Source organism: Mustela putorius, unplaced genomic scaffold (genome assembly GCF_011764305.1).
Source record: "Mustela putorius furo isolate JIRA1106 unplaced genomic scaffold, ASM1176430v1.1 tig00000868_pilon_pilon_pilon, whole genome shotgun sequence".
In the NCBI taxonomy this organism is placed as follows: domain Eukaryota; kingdom Metazoa; phylum Chordata; class Mammalia; order Carnivora; family Mustelidae; genus Mustela; species Mustela putorius.
Window position 1 is genome coordinate 3,440,357 of NW_025421502.1, and position 24,531 is coordinate 3,464,887.

The 24,531-nt window shown below is 35.8% G+C and overlaps 1 protein-coding gene across 3 annotated transcripts in view; it reads left to right on the plus strand.

The window, feature by feature from the left end:
- The window catches only part of ZGRF1 (zinc finger GRF-type containing 1), an 81,242-nt gene that overhangs the window by 39,408 nt on the left and 17,303 nt on the right, over nucleotides 1-24,531 (plus strand). For 2 of the 3 annotated variants that reach the window (XM_045085533.1, XM_045085530.1), the window contains 11 exons: nucleotides 78-733; nucleotides 1,649-1,787; nucleotides 2,488-2,672; nucleotides 3,806-4,002; nucleotides 5,729-5,868; nucleotides 10,680-10,823; nucleotides 13,097-13,211; nucleotides 14,656-14,918; nucleotides 17,021-17,180; nucleotides 22,149-22,226; nucleotides 22,490-22,637. In XM_045085533.1, coding sequence (XP_044941468.1) covers nucleotides 78-733; nucleotides 1,649-1,787; nucleotides 2,488-2,672; nucleotides 3,806-4,002; nucleotides 5,729-5,868; nucleotides 10,680-10,823; nucleotides 13,097-13,211; nucleotides 14,656-14,918; nucleotides 17,021-17,180; nucleotides 22,149-22,226; nucleotides 22,490-22,637 — 2,225 coding nt within the window. The remainder of the gene's footprint in view (nucleotides 1-77; nucleotides 734-1,648; nucleotides 1,788-2,487; nucleotides 2,673-3,805; nucleotides 4,003-5,728; nucleotides 5,869-10,679; nucleotides 10,824-13,096; nucleotides 13,212-14,655; nucleotides 14,919-17,020; nucleotides 17,181-22,148; nucleotides 22,227-22,489; nucleotides 22,638-24,531) is intronic. The other variant, XM_045085531.1, reaches the window with a different exon arrangement.

The window sequence follows — 24,531 nt, forward strand, 5'->3', positions numbered from 1 at the left end:
GCTACTGGTTTTTAGGGCCTAGGTGGTGACTGTAATACATTTTTTATTTAATCAACTTTTTTTTTTTTTTCCTCCAGTTATCAAAAAATCTAGTTCTCTGGAGAATAAGAACTTTCAAAAGCTTCCATTAGTAAGTAGAACCCGAGTTCCGCTTATTACCTTGCCACCTGCTGAAAGGTCACCTGATTTAGATTCTTGTTCATATGTGATCAACTGTGATAGGCAAGAATCTTCTGGTCCCCCCCCCATATTCAACTTGTGTGAAGAATCAGGAGTTCGTTCTTTTAGCTTTGCACTTGAGGACCAAAGTGAAACTTCCTTCTTTAAAGAATCTAGAGAAGTGACTCCAGGGGACATTTTACTTCTCAATAATATATCTACTCAAAGCAAGTGGCTGAAATATCAGAACATACCCCAGTGCAACTTGACTACTCCAAATGGAGTCGATATGAAAGTAACAGATGGCTTCTCTCCTGAGATTATTCCTGGGACGCATTTTAGTGACACAGGTGAAAGACAGAATGATACTGTGAATGAAATCTCTTTAGACTCTATGCATTTGCAAATGTTAAAAAGCATGCTCCATCAGCAGCAGCAGGATTTTAGCAGTCAAGATTTGGTTTCTAGAAAGAAAGCACTCTGTTTGAATATAAAGCAGACTTCCAAGATTGAAAATATTCAAAACATTTTAGGAGAGTCTGCCTGCTACATCTACAGTGTAACAGATTTACAGGTGAGAAAGTGTACCGATGTATCTTGGTGCATTTTTTCCAATAGTTATTGTCTGAATTTTATTTTATTTTATTTTATTTTTTTTTAAAGATTATTTATTTGACAGAGATCACAAGTAGGCAGAGAGAGGAGGGAAGCAGATTCCCTGCTGAGCAGAGAGCCCAATGAGGGGCTCAATCCCAGGACCCTGGGATCATGACCTGAGGCAAAGGCAGAGGCTTTAACTCGCTGAGCCACCCAGGTGCCCCTGTGGTCTGAATTTTATCAAAAGAATTACCAAAATCATATTGAGCAATGATTTTACTCCTGGAGCTGATGGCTTTTTGTTTTTTCCTTTTTTGAGTTTTCCAGAACTCTAGGTATAATTATGTCTTCTTTGACTTAAAATCTTTCCTGGTAGTTGTGAACATTAAGTGAACTTAAATATTTGAAACTGTCTGGTGCAGTATCTGGCACATAATAACTAGTTAATAAATTATAGCTTCAACTATTTCCACTTCAATTACTGTTCTTACTGTGATTGTTCTGATTTTTCACTATGAGTTCAGTTTTGCCAATCAGACCATAGTTAATGTAAAGTTAGATCTTATTATGTATTGATTTTGCACAATTACTGTAGTTGTAACCGGAAATTGAAACATACAGTGTTGTTCTTATTAGCAAAGTTTTTCCTAGCAAAAACTAAAAACTTATTAAGGGACAGAAACATTTATTCTTATTTATATGATTAAAATTGCCATGCATAGCCATTCTTGCTATATTCCCTGTCTCATTTAGAATTAACAAATGATTTTCAAGAATTCTGAAAATTAAAAGAAAAATGTGTTTGTTATACATCTCTACAGAAAATAACTTTCTTATTAATAAACACTATTTTTCCGGAGTTGTTATAATAACTTGAATTATTCAATTTCAGGAGATAAATGGCTCTGAGCTATGCTTCCCAAGTGGACAGAAAATAAAATCTGCTTATCTTCCCCAAAGGCAAATTCAAATACCAGCTGTTTTTCAGTCTCCTGCTCATTATAAGCAGATTTTTACATCTTGTCTCATAGGTATGACTGTTATTTTTCTATTTTATTATGATTGATCACTGCTTAATATAAAAGTAGTATAGCTATAGAAAGCATAATATTTTATACTGTGAATTTTCATATTAAATTCTCTACTTGAGATTTGTTATTTTCCATATGTTTCCTCCAGTTTTCAACAGTAACTTATATGCTAGTTTAAGGTCAAATTGAGTTTCATTAAGAGGGAAATGACGGTATTATCTTTTTCAAGTTATAATTTTTCATGTTTTTTGAACTAGAGGTGTTACAAGTGATTTTGTTAAGAAATTTTAAACATGATGTATGATAAGTTTTTTTTTTCATTTTTAAGATTTTGTTTATTTATTTGACAGTGAGAGAGGAAGCACAAGCAGGGGGAGTGGGAAAAAGAGAAGCAGGTTTCTCGCTGAGCAGGGAGTCTGATGTGGGGCTTTATCCCAGGGTCCTCAGATGATGATCTGAGCCGAAGGCATACCTTTAACTGACTGAGCCATCCAGACACCCCAGCATGATTAGTTTCGATAGTTCTTTTGGTTGTACAAGGACAAAACTTACCTTTGAAAAAATGGATATTAGCATTAGATTATAGATTACTCTGTTAAAAGGCTTTTTTGAATTTAGCTAACAGTGGACATGATACAATTATTTTATATTTTATTTTCATTTGTACTTTTTTCTTTCTTTCTTTTTTTTTTTTTGGTAGAACATCTAAATATATTGCTGTTTGGCTTGGCACAGAGGTTACACAAAGCTCTTTCAACAGTTGACATATCATTTTACACATCATTAAAGGGAGAGAAACTGAAAAATGTAGAAAGTAATGTGCCATTCTGCCATCATCATCAACCTGCAAAACTTGTAATGGTTAAAAAGGATGGTCCAAATAAGGTATTGTTGCCTCTTCTTGCCTATTGCCCCACCAAATACTTGTAAAAAGTTTAGGTACCTACTGCTTTATGACAAGATTAAAGAGCAAGTCTTGATTAGGAGCCACTTGAGGTGTTAGTAACATACAGTAAATTCCCAGGAAATTTTTATTGAAAGATTATCTGTGTTCTAGGATGTAAAAGTGTGAGTTAAGATCATCCTTCACATTGCTTAGGAACTTACTACATAGTGGTAGATGGAGAAAGAAATATAAAAGGAAATTTTGTATAATAGTGTAATTGATACAGTAGGAGGCATATGCCCAAATTACAGTTATAGCACTGAGAAAGGAATATGTCCCAACCTGAGATCTTCGAGAATGCAGAGATGAGCCTGAAAGAAGTGAAAGTTTAAGTAGTTTATTATGGGATCCCCAGTGCAAGTAACTGATAAGGCCTTAGGAATATAAAAGCATAGTGATTTTATTTGCATTGCTGATAATGTATTATAGTCGGAGAAATCAAGCTAATGTTTATGTATTGCATATATATATTTAGATGTAAATTCAGTTGTCAAAAGCAAGAACTCATAAATATAACTACAGAATAAAATATTATAGAACCATCAAAAGTCTTTTTTTCTTTTTAAGATAATTTGATGACGTTGTTGTCATGTGTCCAGTATGTTGTGTATAAAGGTTAAGTTATGGGTAGAAAATACATCATTATCCATCATTATCTGAGTTTTATTATTTTAAAAAACAGTATACTGTGTATATTTTTGTGTGCATATGCACACACTTATGTGAGTGACAAAAAAGGCCAAAAAGAGATGCTCAAGATATTTCTTGTAGTTCTTTCTGGTTTTCTATAGTGAACATTTTAAATTGGGAAAACAGTAAATTTTGTTTTTCAAATAAGCTTATATTCTCAGAATAATGTAATTTTTTGATGAGGAGAAAATAAATGGAAAAGTAGGTGGTTTTAAATTTTAGTGTGTTGTTTAAATTGATATTAATAAGAAGATTAACTTGTATAATAATTTATTAAAGTAAATTAATGCCAAACGTCTTATATAAGTCTTGACAAATACAGTACAAAAACAGTAAAATATAAAATGTTTTTTCCTAAATTATAATATCTTTTTCCTCTTAGGGCCGTCTCTTTTATACCTGTGATGGACCCAAAGCTGAACAATGTAAATTTTTCAAGTGGCTTGAAGAAGTGACCCCAGGATATTTAACACAAGAAGACTCTCTACCTACCGTGGTTTTAAGTGATATAAAGAGTATTGGCCTATACTTAAGAAGTCAAAAGATACCTCTCTTTGAGGAATGCCAACTTTTGGTGAGGTACGTTTCTTGGTACCAAATAATGCCTGTAATTATATCAGAAGATAATACCCTCACATGATTGTCATCAGTTTTTTTTGTTGTTGTTGTTGTTTTTTAAAGACTTATTTATTTATTTTAGAGAGAGAGTGAGACAGACAGCAAGTTGGGGGTATGGGAGAGGGAGAGGGAATCTCAAGCAGACTCCCTGCTGAGCGCAGAGTCCAATGTGGGGCTTATTCCCACAACCCTGAGATCAGGACCTGAGCTGAAATCAAGAGTTGGACGCTTAACCACTGAGCCACTGAGGGGCCCTTATTGTCATCAGTTTTAAAAGAGATTGAGATAGGAAAAATATTTAAAAGTATCTAAAACCTCAGTTTTTCTAACTGTAAAATGGGAATAATTTTCTAAAGCTATTTTTGGCCCCCTCTAAACATCAAGCAGTGTCAGCAATATGAAGGTGACTGGCAGGCATGCTATTTTTCCAAGCATTTTTGTATACGGACACAATCCTAAGGGAAACCCTGCTTAAAAAAAACCACAAGAATAATTTTTATCAGAGCTGGATAATAGTGGTCATTCACAAGGCTGAACTAGGTAGTTTTGTAGGATAATAGAATGCTATGTTTTGGAAAAATGTCTTATAAAAGTAGCTATAATGAACATTTGCATGGTAATTTAATAACATCTCTGGGGGGGTTATACATGCTGTGCCCTCTTCTAAGTACTTTGCATATGTTATTTCATTTAATCATCACAATAACTTAGAAAATATGGAAATAAAGGGGATAATATATTATAGTTATCAAAACTGAGGTACTCTATCTTTTATATACTTCATGGATACTTTTCCTATCTCAGTCTCTTTTAAAACTGTTGATAATTCCATGATGGTTGCTGTTATCTTTCTTTGACACAATATTTTTTAATTTCGTGTACATGTATGAAAGTATATAAACATATACTCACCCTGGTTCTTTCCTTTTAATGTTGTATTTTAAAGATGAAAAGAAGGGGCACCTGGGTGGCTCTGTCGTTAAGCATCTGACTTCGGCTAAGGTCATGATCCCAGGGTCCTGGGATCAAGCCCCTGCTTGTGGGGAGCCTGTTTTTCCCTCTCCTGCTCCCCCTAGCTTGTATTCCCTCTTATTGCCTCTCTCTCTGTCCAATAAATAAATAAAATCTTAAAAAAAAAAGTTAAAGATGAAAAGAAAAAGATCTGTAACTTTAAACTCCCACTTGTAAACTAAGTCCTGGGATTATAATGTACAGTATGGTAACTATATTACATACATAATACATAAATATGTATTACATATTTAAAAGTTGCTGAAAGAGTAGACCTTAAAAGTGCTCATCTTGGGCACCTGGGTGACTCAATCAGTTAAGCATCCAGCTCTTGATTTTGGCTCAGGTCCTGATCTCAGGGTTATGAGATCGAGCCCCACATTTGGCTCTGTGCTCAGCGGGGAGTCTGCTTGAGAGTCCCTCTCCTTCTGCCCCTTTTCATTGTCAAATACATAAATCTTTTTTAAAAAGTGCTCATCACAAGAACAATTTGTAAATCTGTGTGGTGATGGATGTTAACTAGCCTTATTGTGGTGATCGTTTCACAATATATGCATTTATTGAAACATTTTATTGTATACCTGAAACGACTATAATGTTATATGACAATTATATCTCAGTAAAAAATTTGTCCCTTAATACTTAAATTCACTTTTACTTTTTACTCATTTTTCAGAAAAGGATTTGATTTTCAAAGAAAACAGTATGGCAAACTAAAGAAGTTTACTACTGTAAATCCTGAATTTTATAGTGAACCTAAAAGCAAACTTTATCTTAAGCTGAGTCGGAAGGAAAATTCTTCAACTTATAGCAAAAGTAAGTTGATTGATCATGTTGGTGACTATGTCTAGCCTTGCATCTCCGTTACATAACAGCTCTGTAAATTCTTTCTATTAAAGAGGTTTTATAAAATACTGCTTAATAGTAGCATGTATTGTGAATTATTATATAATAGATTGGACCATTTCCAAAAAGCATTTTTAAAAATTTTAGTTTTTTAAAAAAACCTTACTAAAGACTCCCCAAATCTATTTAATTTTGTTTAAAAATTATACTAGCTTCTTGGCATTATATAAGTATATATTCCTTCTGAATGAAGGAATGTTGATTTGTTGATTGCATTCTAGCAGAAACTTCATGTTGCTTACCAATAACAAAACTATTTAAGATAGGCTACTTTGAATAGCACTAATTTAAACCCATAAATTTTAGGTTAATATGGATTTATTTCCCATCCTTGAACATAACTACCTTTTAAAAAATGACTACAAACTTGTCCAAGGTAATTTAATTACATTTATTTCATGTTTCCCTTTTAGCATTTTCTGGATTTTTCTCTTATTAATATATATCATCAAAAACTGTTTTGAATGTAGGTCTTTGTATGGTAAGCCTGCTAAGCCTTGAATACTTGAGAATATTTTTATTACACATTCATATTTGAATGATAGTTTTGCTACATTTAGAATTCTAGGTTATAAGTTCTTTTCATTTAATATTTAGACCTATGGAAGCAGCAATTTTATATGTTAACCAAGTATTAATATACTTGGTTATGTTCTTGCTGTTGAAAATCTGATGCCATTATGATTCTTACTCCTTTATATATTGTTTGCTCTTTTTGGTTGGAAGCTTTAGAATTTTAATTTTCTCTCTGACTTTTATAGTCTTATATTCCCCTATAATGTGTCTACATATGAATTTTTCCATTTTCTCCTCTTGGGCACACTGTTGGCCTTTTAAATATAAAGTATTCTATCTCTAAACTCGTCCAGTATATGCATTAAATATGTATAGATTTTTGTATGTCAGTCATCTCTCCATAGGGTGTGTGTGTGTGTGTGTGTGTGTGTGTGTGTGTGTTTGTTTTAAATACTGAAGTCAGGGCATCTGGGTGGCTCAGTCAGTTAAGTGTCCGCTTTCAGCTCAGGTCATGATCCTAGGGTCCTGGGATGGAGCCCCATGTGGGGCTCCCTGCTCAGTGGGGAATCTGCTTCTCCCTTTTGCCCTTGCTTGTGCTCTCTCTGCCCTCTCTCTCTTTCAAATGAAAAAATAAAAATCTTAAAAAAAATACTAAAGTCTTTTATCTTTTCTATTTTTTAAATTCTGGGAAATTGATTTCCATTATTTCTTCATATAATCATCACTTTATTTTTATTTCTTTTCTAGAACTTTTATTATTCCAATATTAGCATCTCTGACTCTCTAAACATTTCTTTTATATTGTTTGGGCTTTTGTCCTTTCTTCTTTCTGGGAAATATACTCAATATGGTCTTCTAAATTGCTTTGTTATTCCTCAAAAGTATCTATTCTGCTATTTATCCCATCAGTTATAACTTTATTTTAACTACCATGTTTTTCAGCCTAATATTTTGGTTTGTTTCTTTCTCATTATTTTCTTGGTCATAGTTTGCATTGTTACTATCATCTCTTATCTCTTATAAAAAAAAATCTTTTTTCAGGATAAATTTAAATTCTTTGTCCATCTGTTCTGGTATTTCCTTTTCTGTAGGTCTCTGTAATCCAGTATGTTTTTTTTTGAAGTCTTTGTTCTCCTTAAATGTCTCATTATTTTGGCCTTTAAACTAATTTTCCCCTGGTGTATCAGCTGCTCTTTCTGGCATTGCCTATGGGTGAAGGCTGACCCCAGTATGGTCAGCTTCAATGAGGTTAGGGAGTTGGGTTTAGTCCCAGATCTGCCATTTACTGTCCTTGTATCTGTGGATAATATATTTAACTTTTTCGGGCCTCATTCTTCCTTCATCAATAAAATGGTGATGATAACATCTATTTGATATTTAAAATTTCTTTTGACCCAGAATATAATATGTATTACTGTGTGGGGTTTTTGTTATTGTTGTTTTTAAGATTTTATTTTTTTAAGTCCTCTCAACACCCAATGTGGGGTTCAAACATACAACCCTAAGATCAAGAGTCACATGCTTCACCAAACCAGCCAAGTGCCCCTGGCTTATTTTTATTTTATTCAAAAAAAAAAAAAAAAATTCCCCTAGGTACATGACCTGCCAATAGATTCTGGTCTATTTACCTATCCCTGGTGGCAGTAGTTAGTGGGTATGCTGCCCTGTTTCTCTATCTTAAAGTCCTTCTGGCAGTCTTGCTTTTTTTTTTTTTTAAATTTTATTTTTATTTTTATTTTTTATAAACATATATTTTTATCCCCAGGGGTACAGGTCTGTGAATCACCAGGTTTACATACTTCACAGCACTCACCATAGCACATACCCTCCCCAATGTCCATAACCCCACCACCCTTCTCCCAACCCCCCTCCCCCCAGCTGGCAGTCTTGTTTTAGCCAAAGACTAAATTAGCCTCAGAACAAATGCTGGAGTCAACTGCTCTAAGAGTGACAGGATTATGCCATCATCCATTAATTAATGTCCCAGCTGACCTTCAAGACTCACAATTCCTCTTTGTCCCCTTGGTGGTGAGGTTGGGGTTATCCTGAGAATCGGCTGGGAAAATTCTTCCTCTTTCCCCAATCCCAGAATTCCTTTCTGTCACCTATAAAGAATCAGGAGTTTCCTGGCTTTGTAAGATTTTTTATCATCATCCTTTCTCATTCTCTTTGTGGCTTCTATAAGAATCTCAGGGCTCTGAAGTAGACATGCCATTCCCACTGGCTCTTTTCTAACATTGTATTGGATTTGTATTTCAAATTTTTCCTGTCATTTCAGTGGGATATGGAGAGAAAGGAAAGGCAAACAATTTTTTTTTTTTTTTTTTTTTTGGTCAACTATCTTGAATTGGAGATCTTTTTAAGTTATGGTGATGGTTGGATTAAATAAATATTAGCAAATAAGGAATAAATTATTTCTATGTTACCTCAGTTGGCCATTTTTTTGTTTTGTTTTTTGAGAGAGAGAGAACAAGGGAAGGGCAGAGGGAGAGGAAGTGCTAGAATTTTAAGGAGGCTCCAGGCCCAGTGAAGAGCCCCAGGTGAGGCTCCATCTCACTACCCTGAGATCATGGCCTGAGCTGAAATCCAGAGTCAGATGCTTAACGGCCTGAGCCACCCAGGTGCCTGGCAAATATTTTTTTAAAAATTAGATATATAATACTACATATTATATATCTAATTTATATATTTTTCTAAAGCATAAATATTTTCTAAAACAATAGTTCTGTGGGGATATTGATAAAAGTCAATGTAAAGAAAATGGATTCTGTGGCTAAATAAATTTGGAAAATGCTGCATTAAGCAAATAACCTTAATTAAGATTTTTCAGAACCTAAAATATGCTGATATGCATTGGACTTTCCAAGATGGGAATGTAGTCCAATCAATCATCTTTTCTGATGCAGTTGAGACTTGTGACTTGTCAGTTAATTTTCAAAGTTGGTTTAAGTTAGGGATTATAATAAATAATGCACATGAACATTAAACATTGAAACTTAAAATATTTGAATATATTTTTATTTAATGATCTTTTCATGAAGAATTAAGGCTTTTGTTTAGACTGGGTGTTTTGATTGGTGATCTTTTTTTATCTTGTATAAATCATACCCATAAATACACCACCCATAAAGAATTACCATTCAGAATTCTTTTTTTTTTTTTTAAAGATTTTATTTGTTTATTTGACAGAGAGAGATCACAAGTAGTCAGAGAGGCAGGCAGAGAGAGAGCGAGGAGGAAGCCGGCTCCCTGCTGAGCAGAGAGCCCGATTCGGGCCTCGATCCCAGGTTCCGGGATCATGACCTGAGCCGAAGGCAGAGGCTTAACCCACTGAGCCACCCAGGCGCCCCCCATTCAGAATTCTTAAACATGAAGCAAGAACTTGTGAAGAAATCTAAGTGGAGAGTGATTCAAATTTTTTCAATTTCTTTTCTAAGCTTTTACATTTGTCTCAATATATTTGAGTCAAGAGCAGTTTTTCTTGTGTATTTTGTGACTTTTTAAAGTAAATCCTTAAGTCTTTCTGAATTATTTAATTTTCTTAAAGCAACAATTATTTTTCTTCATATTCGTAATGATTCAAATAATACCTGATTAAGTTATAATATTATAACTAATCCAACTGGTATAAATAAATTTTAGAAAAAATAAAATTGACTCTTTGTAAGTATCAGCTCAACTGGTGGTAGAAATGATGTACAGGTATCGTGGGAAATAGCCTACTAGGGGTACTCAATATGCTATGGAGATGGCGTGTTATACAGAAAGAAGAACATTAATTAATCTAGAGCATCTGTTAAGTAGAAGCTGTCCAGAGAACTTGTCTTCTGTTCACAGATTGCCAACTTTATTTGAGCATGAAAACCATTACATGGCAGAGCATCTTTTTAGACTCATGTTCTTTCTTGGGAAAGTCTGATATAGCTATAAAGTTGTTTTAATAAGAAAGATGAGTTAGATGTTTTGTTACTTTATTTACATTGTTTTTTAATATAATCATAAAATAACTTAAAAAAACATAAAAGTAATTGCATTAAAACATGAAAATAAAATGTCACTTATTCAGGTTTTAGTTTGGGTAGACTCTGGTAGATAATAGCCAGTTTTGTTTTTTGAGAAATAATATGACCAAGCATGTAAGAAATCCAAAGTACTTTTGAATTGAGTGTAGTTCTGAGTTCTTTAAAAAATGTTTATCTTTATAGATGATCTTTGGGTGGTATCAAAAACCCTGGACTTTGAATTGGATACTTTTATTGCATGTAGTGCTTTCTTTGGGCCATCATCTATCAATGAAGTGGAGCTTCTACCTTTGAAAGGTTATTTCCCTTCTAACTGGCCCACTAATGGTAAGTGTTATCATGCCCATATTAATTTATATTAAAAGAAGAGTGATAGACATAAGACACATTGTAAGCAAGGGTGCTAACTTTGTGTGGGGTTATTTGATTAAGGCGAACAAAAAGCCAGCCACCTCGGGGCACCTGGTGGCTCAGTTGGGTAAGTGTCTGACCTTTGATTTCAGCTCAGGCCATGTTCTCAGAGTTGTCAGCGTGGGGTTCTGCACTGGGCTTGGAGCCTGCTTAAGATTTTCTCTCTCCCTCTCCCTTTGTTCCTCCCCCAGCCCTCTCCCCAGCTCATGCACACTCTCTCCAAAAAAGGAAAAAGTATCCATTTCTATTTCCTACTATTGTATGCAGTGTGTTCCTGAAAATAGGTATGAAAGTTGAATATATATTTTTGCAGTTCAAGTGTCACAGAGCTAACAATATAATAAAATCTTGAACCCTCACTTAAGTATTTTGTTGAAAAAAAATTTTTTTTTAAGATTAATCCATTTATTATTTGAGGAGAGAGAGAGAGGTGTGGGGGGCATTGGAAAAGGGAGAGAGAATCTCAAGCAGACTCCACACTGAGCACGGAGTCCAGTGCAGGGCTCGATCTCATGACCGGGAGACCAAGACTCTCCGCTAAAATCAAGAGTTGGATACTTAACTGACTGTGCCACCCAAGCTCCCCTTAAGTTGATTTTTATATAACTAATTTTTAAAAATATAAACATTAAAAAAAAATAAGAATTTTCTCAAATAATTTCTCATATCAAGTTCTGATTCTCTTGGTTTTTTAATTCTTTTGGCTTATTTTTCTAATAGGGTACATTTAGTAAACACATCATTTATTTTTACATTGAGAGGTCTTTTAGATTTTGTAGGGATTTTCCTAGCAGTGGAACAGGAAGGTATGATTTTTGAGAAATTTTTAATAAGATAGTGGGCTACTAGCCTCATTATTATTATTATTATTTTCATAAAGGAAGTTTTAGTGGGCTGAATCCCTGTCCAGTTCAAAGAATCTGTAGATTTCTCTGCAGAGATCAGATATATCCTGATCTCTGGAATAATTCCTGATGGTTCAATTTGGTCTATAATTAGAGACACAACATTTAATGATTCATTTCCAGTATTTTTTAAAAAGTTTTTTAGGAAAGATTTTATTTGTGAGATTTATTTATTTATGAGAGAGCACAAGCAGTGGGAGTGGCATGCAGAGGGAGAAGCAGGTTCCCCGCTGAGCAAGGAGCCCAATTTGGGACTACATGGGACTTAGTCCCAGGACCCTGGGATCATGACCTGAGCTCAAGGCAGATGCTTAATCAACTGAGCCACCCAGCCGTCCCTATTTCAAGTATTTTTTTTTTTTTAAGATTTTATTTATGTGACAGACAGAGAACACAAGTAGGCAGAGAGAGAGAGAGGAAGGGAAGCAGGTTTCCTGCTGAGCAGACAGCCTGATGTGGGGTTGATCCCAGGACCTGAGACCATGACCTTAGACCATGACCTGAGCTGAAGGCAGAGGCTTAACCCATTGAGCCACCCAGGCACCCCCCATTTTAAATATTTTGTATACATTTTTAACTTTTGATTTTTTTCAAGAACTGAAAAAGCTAGTCAACTAGCTTGAGTCCAGTAAAAGTCTAATTGTGTAAATATTTGTTACTTAATTTGTCACTTTTGTATGCATATTTTCATATTTGTTGCAGTTGTTCCCCCGTATCAGCCTTCTGACTTTCTGTATTTTCCTATAAAATAGTTGAAGAAATAAAAGAAAATGTTCAGAAATTACACAAATCCTACTATACAGCACAAGATGGTATGCTAGTTAGTTGGAACTGTTGAGCAGTGTTACCATGCACTAACTCAGAACAGTTGTTCTTGCTCATTAGCTAATGTATAGAAGGCTAAATTTGATTTGACTTACGCAACTTATGAATACCCATATAAAATGTATGTATAAGCAGTGTTATAATTTAATGGATGAAAGGACCTACTTAAGAGTTTATTTTATGTCATGTGATTAATTCAGTAGCTGAGCTCTGAGTTAAATGAACATTTGGGGAGAGGGGAGGGCAGAGGAAGAGGGAGAGAGCGAATCCTAAGCAAGCTTCACTCTCAGCACAGAGCCTGACACAGGGATCGAGCCTAGAATGTTGAGATCACAACCAGAGCTGAAATCAAGAGTCAGATGTGTAACCAATTGAGCCACCCAACTGAACGTTTTGATAGTTTTTTTATGACCCATTTTTTAAAATATTAAATGTTTATTTTCTGCATTCTTTCTACAGTGGTGGTCCATGCATTGTTGGTTTGTAATGCTAGCACAGAGCTGACCACTTTGAAAAACATTCAGGACAACTTTAATCCAGCTACTCTACCTCTAACACAGTATTTGTTAACAATGTAAGTCATTATTTTACCTTTGGGTCATTGGTATTCCAAAGTGTGACTAAACGTGAATATGAAAATGCAGTCAAAGTCCAGTACATAAATTTTTGCCAGTACTATTTTTATTATCTTTCAGAGACCATGAGATTACTGCTTGTAAATAGTTAAAAATAACTGATAAAATAAAAACTAATAAAAATTTTTTCTGTTTGTCAAGGAATAATATATTAAGGATCTTTTGAATGTTGATTTTTTTATGCATTTGTATTTTTATGCCACAAATTATTAAATATCTGAAAGAATCCTTTTATAGTTTGAATTCAGTAATGTATATCGATACTAACTTTATTCTTGACATAACATATAACTTCTAATTTTTCAAGAACCATTCCCCCTTTTTAAGATATTGGAAGTGATAGTCTATTAAATTCACTAAAATGGGAGATAAAGTCTAGTTTCTAATTTGGAATTTTATGATCTCTCTTGTGGTGTTTCATTTTTTCTCACCATAATGAAGTTCTAGGTAAATAATTAAAATCTTTCTGTTCCATTATGTTATTAACTTTTTTCCTTTTTAAATATTTTTTGTTTATTTATTTGACAGAGAGAGACAGTGAGAAAGGGAACACAAGCAGGGGAAGTAGGAGAGGGTGAAGCTGGCTTTCTGCTTAGCAGGGAGCCCGACGTGGGGCTCAGTCGCAGGACACCGGAATCATGACCTGAGCCACAGGCAGACACTTAATGACTGATCCACCCAAGCATCCTATCTTCATTATTTAATCCTTGAAATGAATTCATTCTTTATAGAAATAGAAATAAAACCGATTTATTTATTGTAGTATTACCTAAAATAGAGGCCATATTAATTATCTAAGTCAGCCTTATATAGTGGAACATTGGGTTTAAAATCAGTACACCACTTATTATCTGTGTGCGTTTTGGGGAAAAAAATTAATATTTCTCTATCTCTATTTGGGGTGGTTACTTCCTAATGTTGTTTTTAAGATTATGTCCAATAGGGCGCCTGGGTGGCTCAGTGGGTTGAGCCGCTGCCTACGGCTCAGGTCATGATCTCGGAGTCCTGGGATCGAGTCCCGCATCGGGCTCTCTGCTCGGTGGGGAGCCTGCTTCCTCCTCTCTCTCTGCCTGCCTCTCTGCCTACTTGTGATCTCTCTCTCTGTCAAATAAATAAATAAATCTTAAAAAAAAAAAAAGATTATGTCCAATAATATGTAAAATGCTTTAGCATAGTGCCTGCACATATTTGGTCATCAAACAAATGTTAGTCCCCCCCTCCCCCCGCGCTTCAGATTGGGACATATATCCATTTGTACCTTTAAGAAAAGGTTCTTTGTGATGCATATGCAGTGAAGGTTAACCTATGAATAGGTTTATTTATTTCAAAAACCCCTTATTTTCCTTTTTAATCTTTTTCTCTTTTTTGCTGCCTTTTTACTAGGTCTTCATCAACTACAGTTAGCAACAAGAGAGTCAATAAGAGAAATTTTATCCCACCAGCCTTCTCAAACGTCAGCACAAAATTTGAACTTCTCAGCCTAGAAGCAACATTGAGGTTAGCTAGTGAATTAATTCAGGCACACAATTTAAATAAGGATCAAGCTACAGCTTTAATTCAGATAGCTCAAATGATGGCATCCCATGAAAATGTTGAAGAAGTGAAGGAACTGCAAATCCATACCCTCCCTATCACGATTATACATGGTAAGAAGCAAGAAAGATAATAGGTCTAGTAAATATACTGTTATATAAGCTTTTGTAACTTAGTCTGTTTGTAATTTCCTAGTCAGACAAGATTCCAGAAAAACTCTACATAGATTATTGTGAATCTGAACCTACTTTAGTAAACTATTAGATGAGAGTAGAAGTGACCACCCTGAAAGGGAAAATAGGCAGCATATCTAATGAATGAGTAGCATTATATATTCATTATTTATAGCATCCAGATGTGATCTAGGTATCCATGTGTTGTACTATCAGAGTGAACTTCAACTCTGAGCAGCAAAGCCTTTTCTTAATTCCTAGTCAGCTTACTCTTTCATCCTCCCCCAGCAGCTATTCCAAACCTTCATTCTTTTTTTTTAAAGATTTTATTTATTTATTTGACATTTTATTTATTTATTATTTTTTTAAAGATTTTATTTATTTATTTTACAGAGATCACAAGTAGGCAGAAAGACAGGCAGAGAGAGAGGAGGGAAGCAGGCTCCCCACTGAGCAGCGAGCCCGATACGAGGCTTGATCCCAGGACCCTGGGATCATGACCTGAGCTGAAGGCAGAGGCTTAACCCACTGAGCCCCCCAGGCGCCCCCCAAACCTTCATTCTTATATGAAGAATATAAGGGGCATCCTCCTTGCCCTTGCTCCCACTCTCTTCTGAAACTGATCTTTCCTCTAAAACAGGAAACAGAGCTTATAACAGAAACTCCTGTCAATATCCTGCTCTTCTTCTCCAGTTTACCTAAATTTGAATCTATTTTTAACCTCGTTTGGTTCTGTCCCAGTAAGGGAGCTTTACTTTCCCCCTCTTAGAACTAATCATTCTATCCAGATTCTGTCACCCCTTTAGCTCATTTCCTCTCACAGACCTCCACTGAGCAGTTTTGTGCTCCTTTGAGGATTTGCATCACACCGCCCTGTTGACCAAGCTAGATATCTGGGAGTCATCTTTGATTACTCTTTCTCCCTAGATGAAGTGCCTCTCTTAATCCTCCTCCTACTCTTTGTTTATCTTCCTTCATCATATCAGTTACTGAGATGTTTCCCTTCTAGTGTCTACCTTTCTTTCATACCAGTTTTGTTCTCTCCAGATCACTTGCATCCCCTTAAGCCCAGCCTTCATCATACCTTCATATATACTGGTAAGAGAGTGGGCTCTTGAACTAGAATCTGGATTTATATCCTGGCTGTTTTATTTATTAGCTGTATGATCTTGGGTAGGTTACTTATCTTTTTAATTTCCTGCCTTGTAACATGGAGTTGATAATAGCATCTGTCTCTTTAGATTGGAAGATTAAATGACTTAACTGATTAGTAAAGGGCTTAGGCACTCAGGAAAGGGAGGCATTCAGGGAAGTTAGCATGTATTAAAGTATTGTAACAATATTGTAGCAATTATTGTCATATAGTTTTCTAATTGATCTACCTTTAGTTTTACCTTTTGTAATTATTTTCACTCAAGTAGTTTTTACAAAATACAATCTGCCCAAGTCAGTTCTGTTGCTTGAAATCCTCCAGGGACTGTCCCTGGCCTACTAGACAAAATGAACTTTTTAGCCATACCACGCAGAACCCTTGTGATTTATCCTCCTGCCTATCTTGTCAGCCTCATCTCTTGCCTATTTGCAGTAGCCTGTATAGAAATAGGTAGCATCTACATACTTTGTCATGCTTTTGCCTAGAGTGGCCTTTCTTTAAGCAGTCTAGATATCTTATGCTGAAAGACTTAGTTCTGTACTTCTTATTTTTAGGAAACATTCCCATCTCCACCAAAGCAGAAAGAAATGTTCTTTTATACATACCATAAATTTTTAAATGGCAAAAGAAGAAATGTTCTTTTTTACTTACCCTACTTTATCATTGTTCCTTTACTTTGTCTAGGGTCTCATTAAATATGGAGGTCTTTGGTTATCTATCTACTTATCCCCTCTGCTAAGCACATAGTGGTAACTCAATGAATGTTTTTTGAACAAATTAATTTAAACAAAGGAGAGAGGAAGGCAGATGGATGAAATGTTTCTTGTGCTTTCAGAAATTTATTTATAGTATTGCCTTTATTTTTTTCTCCTTCCTTCAAAATAATTAGGTGTTTTTGGAGCAGGAAAGAGTTATTTGCTGGCAGTGGTGATTTTGTTTCTTGTACAGCTGTTTGAAAAGAGTGAAGTTCCTACAGGTGGAAATGCAAGACCATGGAAACTTCTCATTTCTTCTTCCACTAATGTAGCTGTGGACAGAGTACTTCTTGGGTACGTATGACTAGTATATTTAAATAGCTAATTGGGGATGCCTGGGTGGCTCAGTGGGTTAAGGCCTCTGTCTTCAGCAGAGATCCAAGGGTTCTGGGATTGAGCCCCGAATCGGGCTCTCTGCTCACTGGGGAGCCTGCTTCCTTCTCTCTCTCTCTGCCTGCCTGTGATCTCTGTCAAATGAATAAATAAAATCTTTAAGAAAATAAAGTTAATATTTTATTATTTTATTCTATTTTAAATTTTTAAAAGTTTTATTTATTTAAGTAACTCTCCCTCTAGCGTGGGGCTTGAATTCAGGGCGCCAAGATCCAGTCACATGCTTCTCTGACTGAGCCAACCAGGAGGCCCTAAGTAGTTAATATTTTAGGTTATTGTTGAGAGAGACAATCCATCTTGGGCCCTGAGTGTCCATGCATATTTTTGCTGGGCATGTCAAAAATTCAAGGCCTTACTCTCTGACTGAGAGAGCATCAATGAAAGAGTAATAAACTAACTTACTAGGTTATAAATATGATAAAATCAAATACCAAACCTGACCATGTTGTCACAAGGACAGGATACTCACTAAAAATTAAGCTTGGTCATGTAGGGCTAAAGGGTATATTGTTGAGGGAGGCAATCTGCCCTAGGACCCTGAGCATTCCTCCTGGGATGTTAAGGATGCAAAGCCCTGACCACGATTACCCAAGACATTTCTCAGTGTTATGTTTGCAGCAAGCAGCCTTGATTGACAAGGTAGTGTCTCCCTCCAAGACAAAGAGCAGATTTGCTTACTGATTGTTATAAGAAGAGTGGCTCTCCGAGTTCAGTGTTTCTTTTCTGCAGTTCAACACAATGCATGTGCAAGAATCTATCTGGACCTTCTGTGTCTTTCCACTGGACTTGGGGACCAAGGGATACCAGTGCATATTTGTGGTTGCTTATGCTGTTACCAGTGCCATGAATAAAAGTCATTTGTTCCTGACTCAAGAACCTTGGAAGTGGGCTAAAATTGCTGAACCAACTTAGAGGTCGTCCTTAAATACCCGTCTTTATGGACCTATAATTGTGAAATAGCTCATCAGTTTAGTCAAATTAATTTTTTATTTTAGTAATAGGGATCTAAGGAAGGCAATCATAATCTGTCTTGCAGGTATAAAATTTTTGTCATTGTGTAAAATTTTATTGAAAATGCAAAGACAGGAGTACTGTGTGGCTCAGTCAATTAAGCAGTTAAGTATCTGATTCTTAATTTTGGCTCAGGTCATGATCTCAGGGTCATGAGATCAAGCCCTGTCTTGGGCCCTGCCCTAAATGTAGAATCTGCTTGTTCTTCTCCCTCCTTCTGCCCCTCTCCCTAGTCACACATCCTCTCTCTCACTTTCTCTCTCTCTCTAAAATAAATATAATACTTAAAACAATTTTTTTTTAAATGCAAAGAAAATATTACTTATTTTACCAATATCCCAATAACATATTGACATAATTTTGACATAAATGACAAAGTTTGATTAGAAGAAAGAACTCATTTTAAAATGTGTAGGCTTTTTAAAAATTAACTTTTATAATTATATAAGTGAATGCTTAAAGTGGAAAATATGCAGACTATACAGATAATATATTTCTTTACAGATTTTTAAGGTATACACAAATACTCATTTATTTTCCATACTTAGCATTCAACATAATGTAGTATTTTGTGTCCTGTTTTTTTCACATAAAGATAAAGTATTGGGGCGCCTGGGTAGCCCAGTTTGTTAAATGTCTGTCCCTTGGTTTCAGCTCAGTGTTGTGGGATCCAACCCCACATGGGACTTTGTGCTCAGTGCAGAGTCTGCTTCAGATTTTTTCTCCCTCTCCCTCTGTCCCTCCTCTGCTCTCACACGCTCTTGCTCACTCTCTAAAATGAATAAATAAAGTCTTTTTAAGAAGATTATTTATGTTATTGCATCTTTTTAGAAAAAACAATTTTTCTCAACTTTGTCATATGCAATGCAATAATATGCTTACACTTTAATTAAGCAATTTTTTAAAGTTTTATTTAAGTAATCTCTACATCTAACATGGGGCTTGAACTCAGGACCCTGAGATCAAGAGTCCCACATTTCTCCAACTAAGCCAGCCAGGAACTCCTAATCAAGCAATTTTTGATCGGTAAACTTTTTTTTAGAGTTTTGCCATTTTAAATAATATCGCAGTAAAGATCCTTAAATATTAATCTGTCTTCATTTCTGATTCTTTCCTTAAAAGTCTCAGGCCTAGAATAAAAGATGTAAACTTTATTTTTTTAAGATTTATTGATTTATTTGAGAGAGTGAGAGAGAGCACACACATTTTGCATACAGGGGGGTGAGGGAGCTGCAGAGAAAGAGGGAGAGAATGAATTTTAAGCAGGCTCCACACTGAGCAAGGATTGAGGAGCCTGATGTGGGGCTCAGTCCCATGACCCTGATATCATAACCTGAGCTGAAATCAACAGTCAGCACTTAACTGAGTCACCCAAGTGCCCCTAATTTTTTTTTTCTTTTTTTTAATTTCACAACCCTGAGATCAAGAATTGCTTGCTTACTGACTGAGCCAGCCAGGCACCACAAGATGTAAATATTTTCTAAGCTTCCTAATTTATTTTTCAAAATTGTCCTTCAGAAAGGATCTGCCAGTGTACAGTCTTCTAGTAATCTGAAACAGAGACTGAATACATTTCTTTTCTTTCTTTTTTTTTTTTTTTTTAAGATTTTATTTATTTATTTGAGAGAGAGAGAACATGAGAGTAGAGAGGTCAGCAGGAGAAGCAGACTCCCTGCCGAGCAGGGAGCCTGATGTGGAACTCGATCCTGGGACTCCAGGATCATGACCTGAGACGAAGGCAGTTGCTCAACCAACTGAGCCACTCAGGCGCCCTGAATACATTTCTTGATTCAAGAAAATGAGGAGTTACTTGGGGGCTTTAGACTGCTCAGCTTGAGATGAAAATTTAACTGTAGTCTGTTAGAAAAGTTAGAAAAATCATAAAGTTAGAATGAAGAAGGAAGGTAAGTACTGAATACTAAAACATTTAGGAGAAATTCTCCAATGTTTAAGCCTCTGATAAGGACCTGAGAAATATGGATCTATAATTAGGATATATACCTCAACTGCATATAGGCTAGACTCACACATTAAAATAACATTTAGCAATACATTTGGACAATGTACTCTGACAGTAATGGACAGGATGGGACAAAGAGTTTCTTGAGAAGAAATAAAATGTACTTTTTTTTTTTTAAAAGATTTTATGTATTTTAGAGAGAAAGAGAATGTGTGAGGTAGGGGGAGGAGCAGAGAGAGAGGGACAGACAGATTTCAGCTAAGTGCAGAGCCCGAGGTAAGGCTCATCTCATAACCTTGAGATCACCTGAGCCCAAAGCAAGAGGATGCTTAACTGACAGAGTGAACGAGGTGCCCTCAAAAAACATACTTTTTACCCTATTTTAGTGGTATGATGAGGATACTGCATACTTTGTTATCACAGAATTAACATAAAATTGCATTGAAAAAATGTAATCTGTGTTTTGAGACTGACTGTCAAGATGAGGACTATGAAATATGCAGAAGTTGCAATTTATCCATGTATTGACATTAAACAAACTGCTTCCAAATTATTTAGGAAAACTATGTGTGGAAAGCTATAGTTTATTTAGCTTTCTAGCACTTTAAATTCCCATTTGAGGTGACAGAAGATGTTTTAGAGAACTGGATATTCATTGAGATCCCTACTCTGTTTCTAGCCTAGAGCCAGAGCTCTAAGATAAATGAGACGGAAAGGTAGGTGAGAGTGGCTTCTTCACAAAGCCCTAATTGGGGATGATGTATGTAGAAGAATGATCATAGCTTTCGAAGGTAGACAGACTTGCCTAGGCTGAATCATGGCTGACTCTACTTATTAGCTCTGTGGCCTCAGCAAAGTACCTCATTTTTGGAGTCCTCATCTATAGAATGAGTACTATCATGCAGAGCTGTAATGAGTATTAAATGAGATAATGTATGTAAAAGTAGGGCACGCATTCCTAATAAATGCTAAGTATATGGTAGCTATTTTCCATATTATTATGTCAGAGACAGTTTTATTTGTGATAAATACTAACATCAGTATTTTATTTTATTTTTTTTTAAAGATTTTATTTATTTATTTGACAGAGAGAGATCACAAGTAGGCAGAGAGGCAGGCAGAGAGAGAGGAAGGAAAGCAGGCTCCCTGCTGAGCAGAGAGCCCGATGCGGGACTCGATCCCAGGACCCTGGGATCATGACCTGAGTCAAAGGCAGAGGCTCTAACCCACTGAGCCACCCAGGTGCCCTATTTTTTTTTTTTTAATTTTATTTACTTATTTGACAGAGATCACAAGTAGGCAGAGAGGCAGACAGAGAGAGAGGAAGGGAAGCAGGCTTCCCGCCGAACAGGGAGCTCAATGTGGGGCTCGATCCCAGGACCCTGAGATCATGACCTGAGCCAAAGGCAGAGGCTTAACCCACTGAGCCACCCAGGCGCCCCAACATCAGTATTTTAGAAACATTTAATGAACCTTCAGTATAATTTAAAAATTCTTTATAAAATGCATTATATTAAAAAGCTTTTAGCTACATTGCATTTTCTCATTTAGGCACATCAGGTTGAATTCTTTTTTTTTTTTTTTTTTTAAAGATTTTATTTATCCATTTGACAGAGAGAAATGACAAGTAGACAGAGAGGCAGGCAGAGAGAGAGAGGGAAGCAGGCTCCCTCTGAGCAGAGAGCCCGATGCGGGGCTCGATCCCAGGACCCTGGGATCATGACCTGAGCTGAAGGCAGAGGCCCAACCCACTGAGCCACCCAGGCGCCCCAGGTTGAATTCTATAACTATAAAATATACTGTTACACAAAAATAATTTTAATAACAAAAATATTAGGTGAAACTTTGCTTTATAAATTCTTCTAAATAGAATCTATTTGATCTTGTTTTCTTTCAAGGCTTCTCAGTCTTGGCTTTGAAAAGTTTGTCAGAGTTGGGAGTGTCAGGAAGATTGCCAAGCCAGTTTTACCTTATAGGTAAGAACACTGATTTTCAAAAGTCAGAGTGCTCAAAGAAGTATAATAATTTTATATAATTTTAAGTTTGGTTTTTGAAAAAGAGTGGAGAAAGCTTTATCTTTTTGTTGTTGTTGTTAACTTAGAATATCTCTATTTTACTTTTTTCTAATGTTGTGAAAATGGGATAAAGAGGGATATTCCTAACCCCTGAAACAAATAATACATTATATGTTAATTAAAAAAAAAGAGAGGGGTATTCTTTTATGTAATTCTTTTTTTAGTTTGCATGCTGGCTCAGAAAGTGAAAATGAACAACTGAAAGAACTACATGCACTAATGAAAGAAGACTTGACTCCTCTGGAAAGGGTCTATGTCAGAAAAAGTATTGAACAGCATAAACTGGGGACCAATAAAACCCTGCTGAAGCAGGTAAGTTTGTTTCTTAATTTGTATATACTACTCAGAATTCTTTTATTCCTGTTAATGAAGAATATTTCATTTAAATAAAACCACGATAGCTTAGAGTCAAATAAAAAGTATGTGTATGTCTATCCAGTGCATGTTTTATCTTATTGAAAAACATTCTTCAAATTTGTGAACAGATCCAACCATGAATGAGTTATCCTTTCTCCTTTTCTGTATTTGTATATCTTTTTATAAGCTCAAAGAGGAAAGAGAAGAAATGGGAATAGATTTCCTGGCAAGTTAAACGAAATTTGGGTTTTTTCTAGGTGAAATGGGGAAGGAAAAGAAGGTCTGACCCTGTGCAAAATTTGTCTTTAATGCCTTCCTAGAAAGCCAAGCCTTTCAGGGTTTGTCTATATCTGAGAATCTAGGAGGTTCATATACTTTCTTGTAAGTTTTAGAAGCCAAGACTGGACACACAGGATCTCAAGCTGTAACAAGTAGCCACACCCCTTTATCACCTTTTGATGTGGGCAGCTTCATTCAGCTGGTAGCTGAGAGAAAGAAGTCAGTCAGTAGCCTCCTCCAGTGAAAGGAGAGCATGAGGAAAAGAAAGGGAAGAAAAGAGGGTTGTGGACTTCTTGGACCATGTAGACATTGGTTACTTTATGCAAGAGATTCAGAAAAATCAGCATACTTGGGTCCCCATATTGTGTAGCTATTTCAGTAGTAATGCTGCTTAACAAACAAAATCTCAATACTTTAAGATAACAAAATTATGACTCTAAAGGTCAGTTGGCAAGGCCCAGCTTGAGGCTTTGGTTCAGATCTCTTATTCTGAGAAAAACTGCCGATGGTATGATGGTCTTCTTCTGACAGATGGCAGAAGTTCAAGAAGGAAGCCTAGATCACACAAATACATTTAAAACTTTTGTTCATGTCATGTCTGCTAATATTCCATTTGCTGCAACAAGTCATATGGCCAAGTCTAACATTTAGTGGGACAGGGAAATATACTCCCCCTATCTCTCTCTCTCTGTAAAGTCACATGGTAAAGGGTATGGATATGTAATACTCTCACAGGGAGGGAGGGAGAAATTGCAAATAATAACCAATTTACAAGTTTTGGTTATAGAAGTCCTCAGAAGACTTCAGACTAGCTTTCTGTTATTTTGAGTTATAGAGTTAACTACTTCCTTTTCCCCCAGCTAAATCCAGAAGGGCTTATTTTGACTGGGTTCAATCCATGCAAATTAGTCATTTATGTAAATTATCATTTTACTTGCTTATCCAACATAATATTGATATGTAAGAATAATCGTTAATGATTTCTTTGATAATTTTCTGTGTGAAAGCCCAGATAGCATAGTATATTGCTCATTGGTATTATCTGTTTACAAATGAAAACTCTTATTTATTTATTTTTAAAGATTTATGTATTTTACTTTTTTTTTTTTTAAGATTTTATTTATTTATTTGACAGACAGAGTTCACAAGTAGGCAGAGAGGCAGGCAGAGAGGGAGAGGCAGAGAGTAGAGAGCCCGAGGCGGGGCTCGATCCCAGGACCCTAAGATCATGACCTGAGCCAAAGGCAGAGGCTTTTTTTCTTTTTTTTTTAAAGATTTTATTTATTTATTTGACAGATCACAAATAGGCAGAGAGAGAGAGAGAGGAAGAAGCAGGCTTCCCGCTCAGCAGAGAGCCCGATGCGGGGCTCGATCCCAGGACCCGGGGTTCCTGACCTGAACCAAAGGCAGAGGCTTTAATGCACTGAGCCACCCAGGTGTCCCTGTTAGACAAAACTTTTAAAAAAAATGTTTCCTTTAAAAGAGTTTTCACGGGGGCACCTGGGTGGCTCAGTCAGTTGTACATCTGACTCTTGGTTTCAGCTCAGGTCATGATCTCATGGGTCATGAG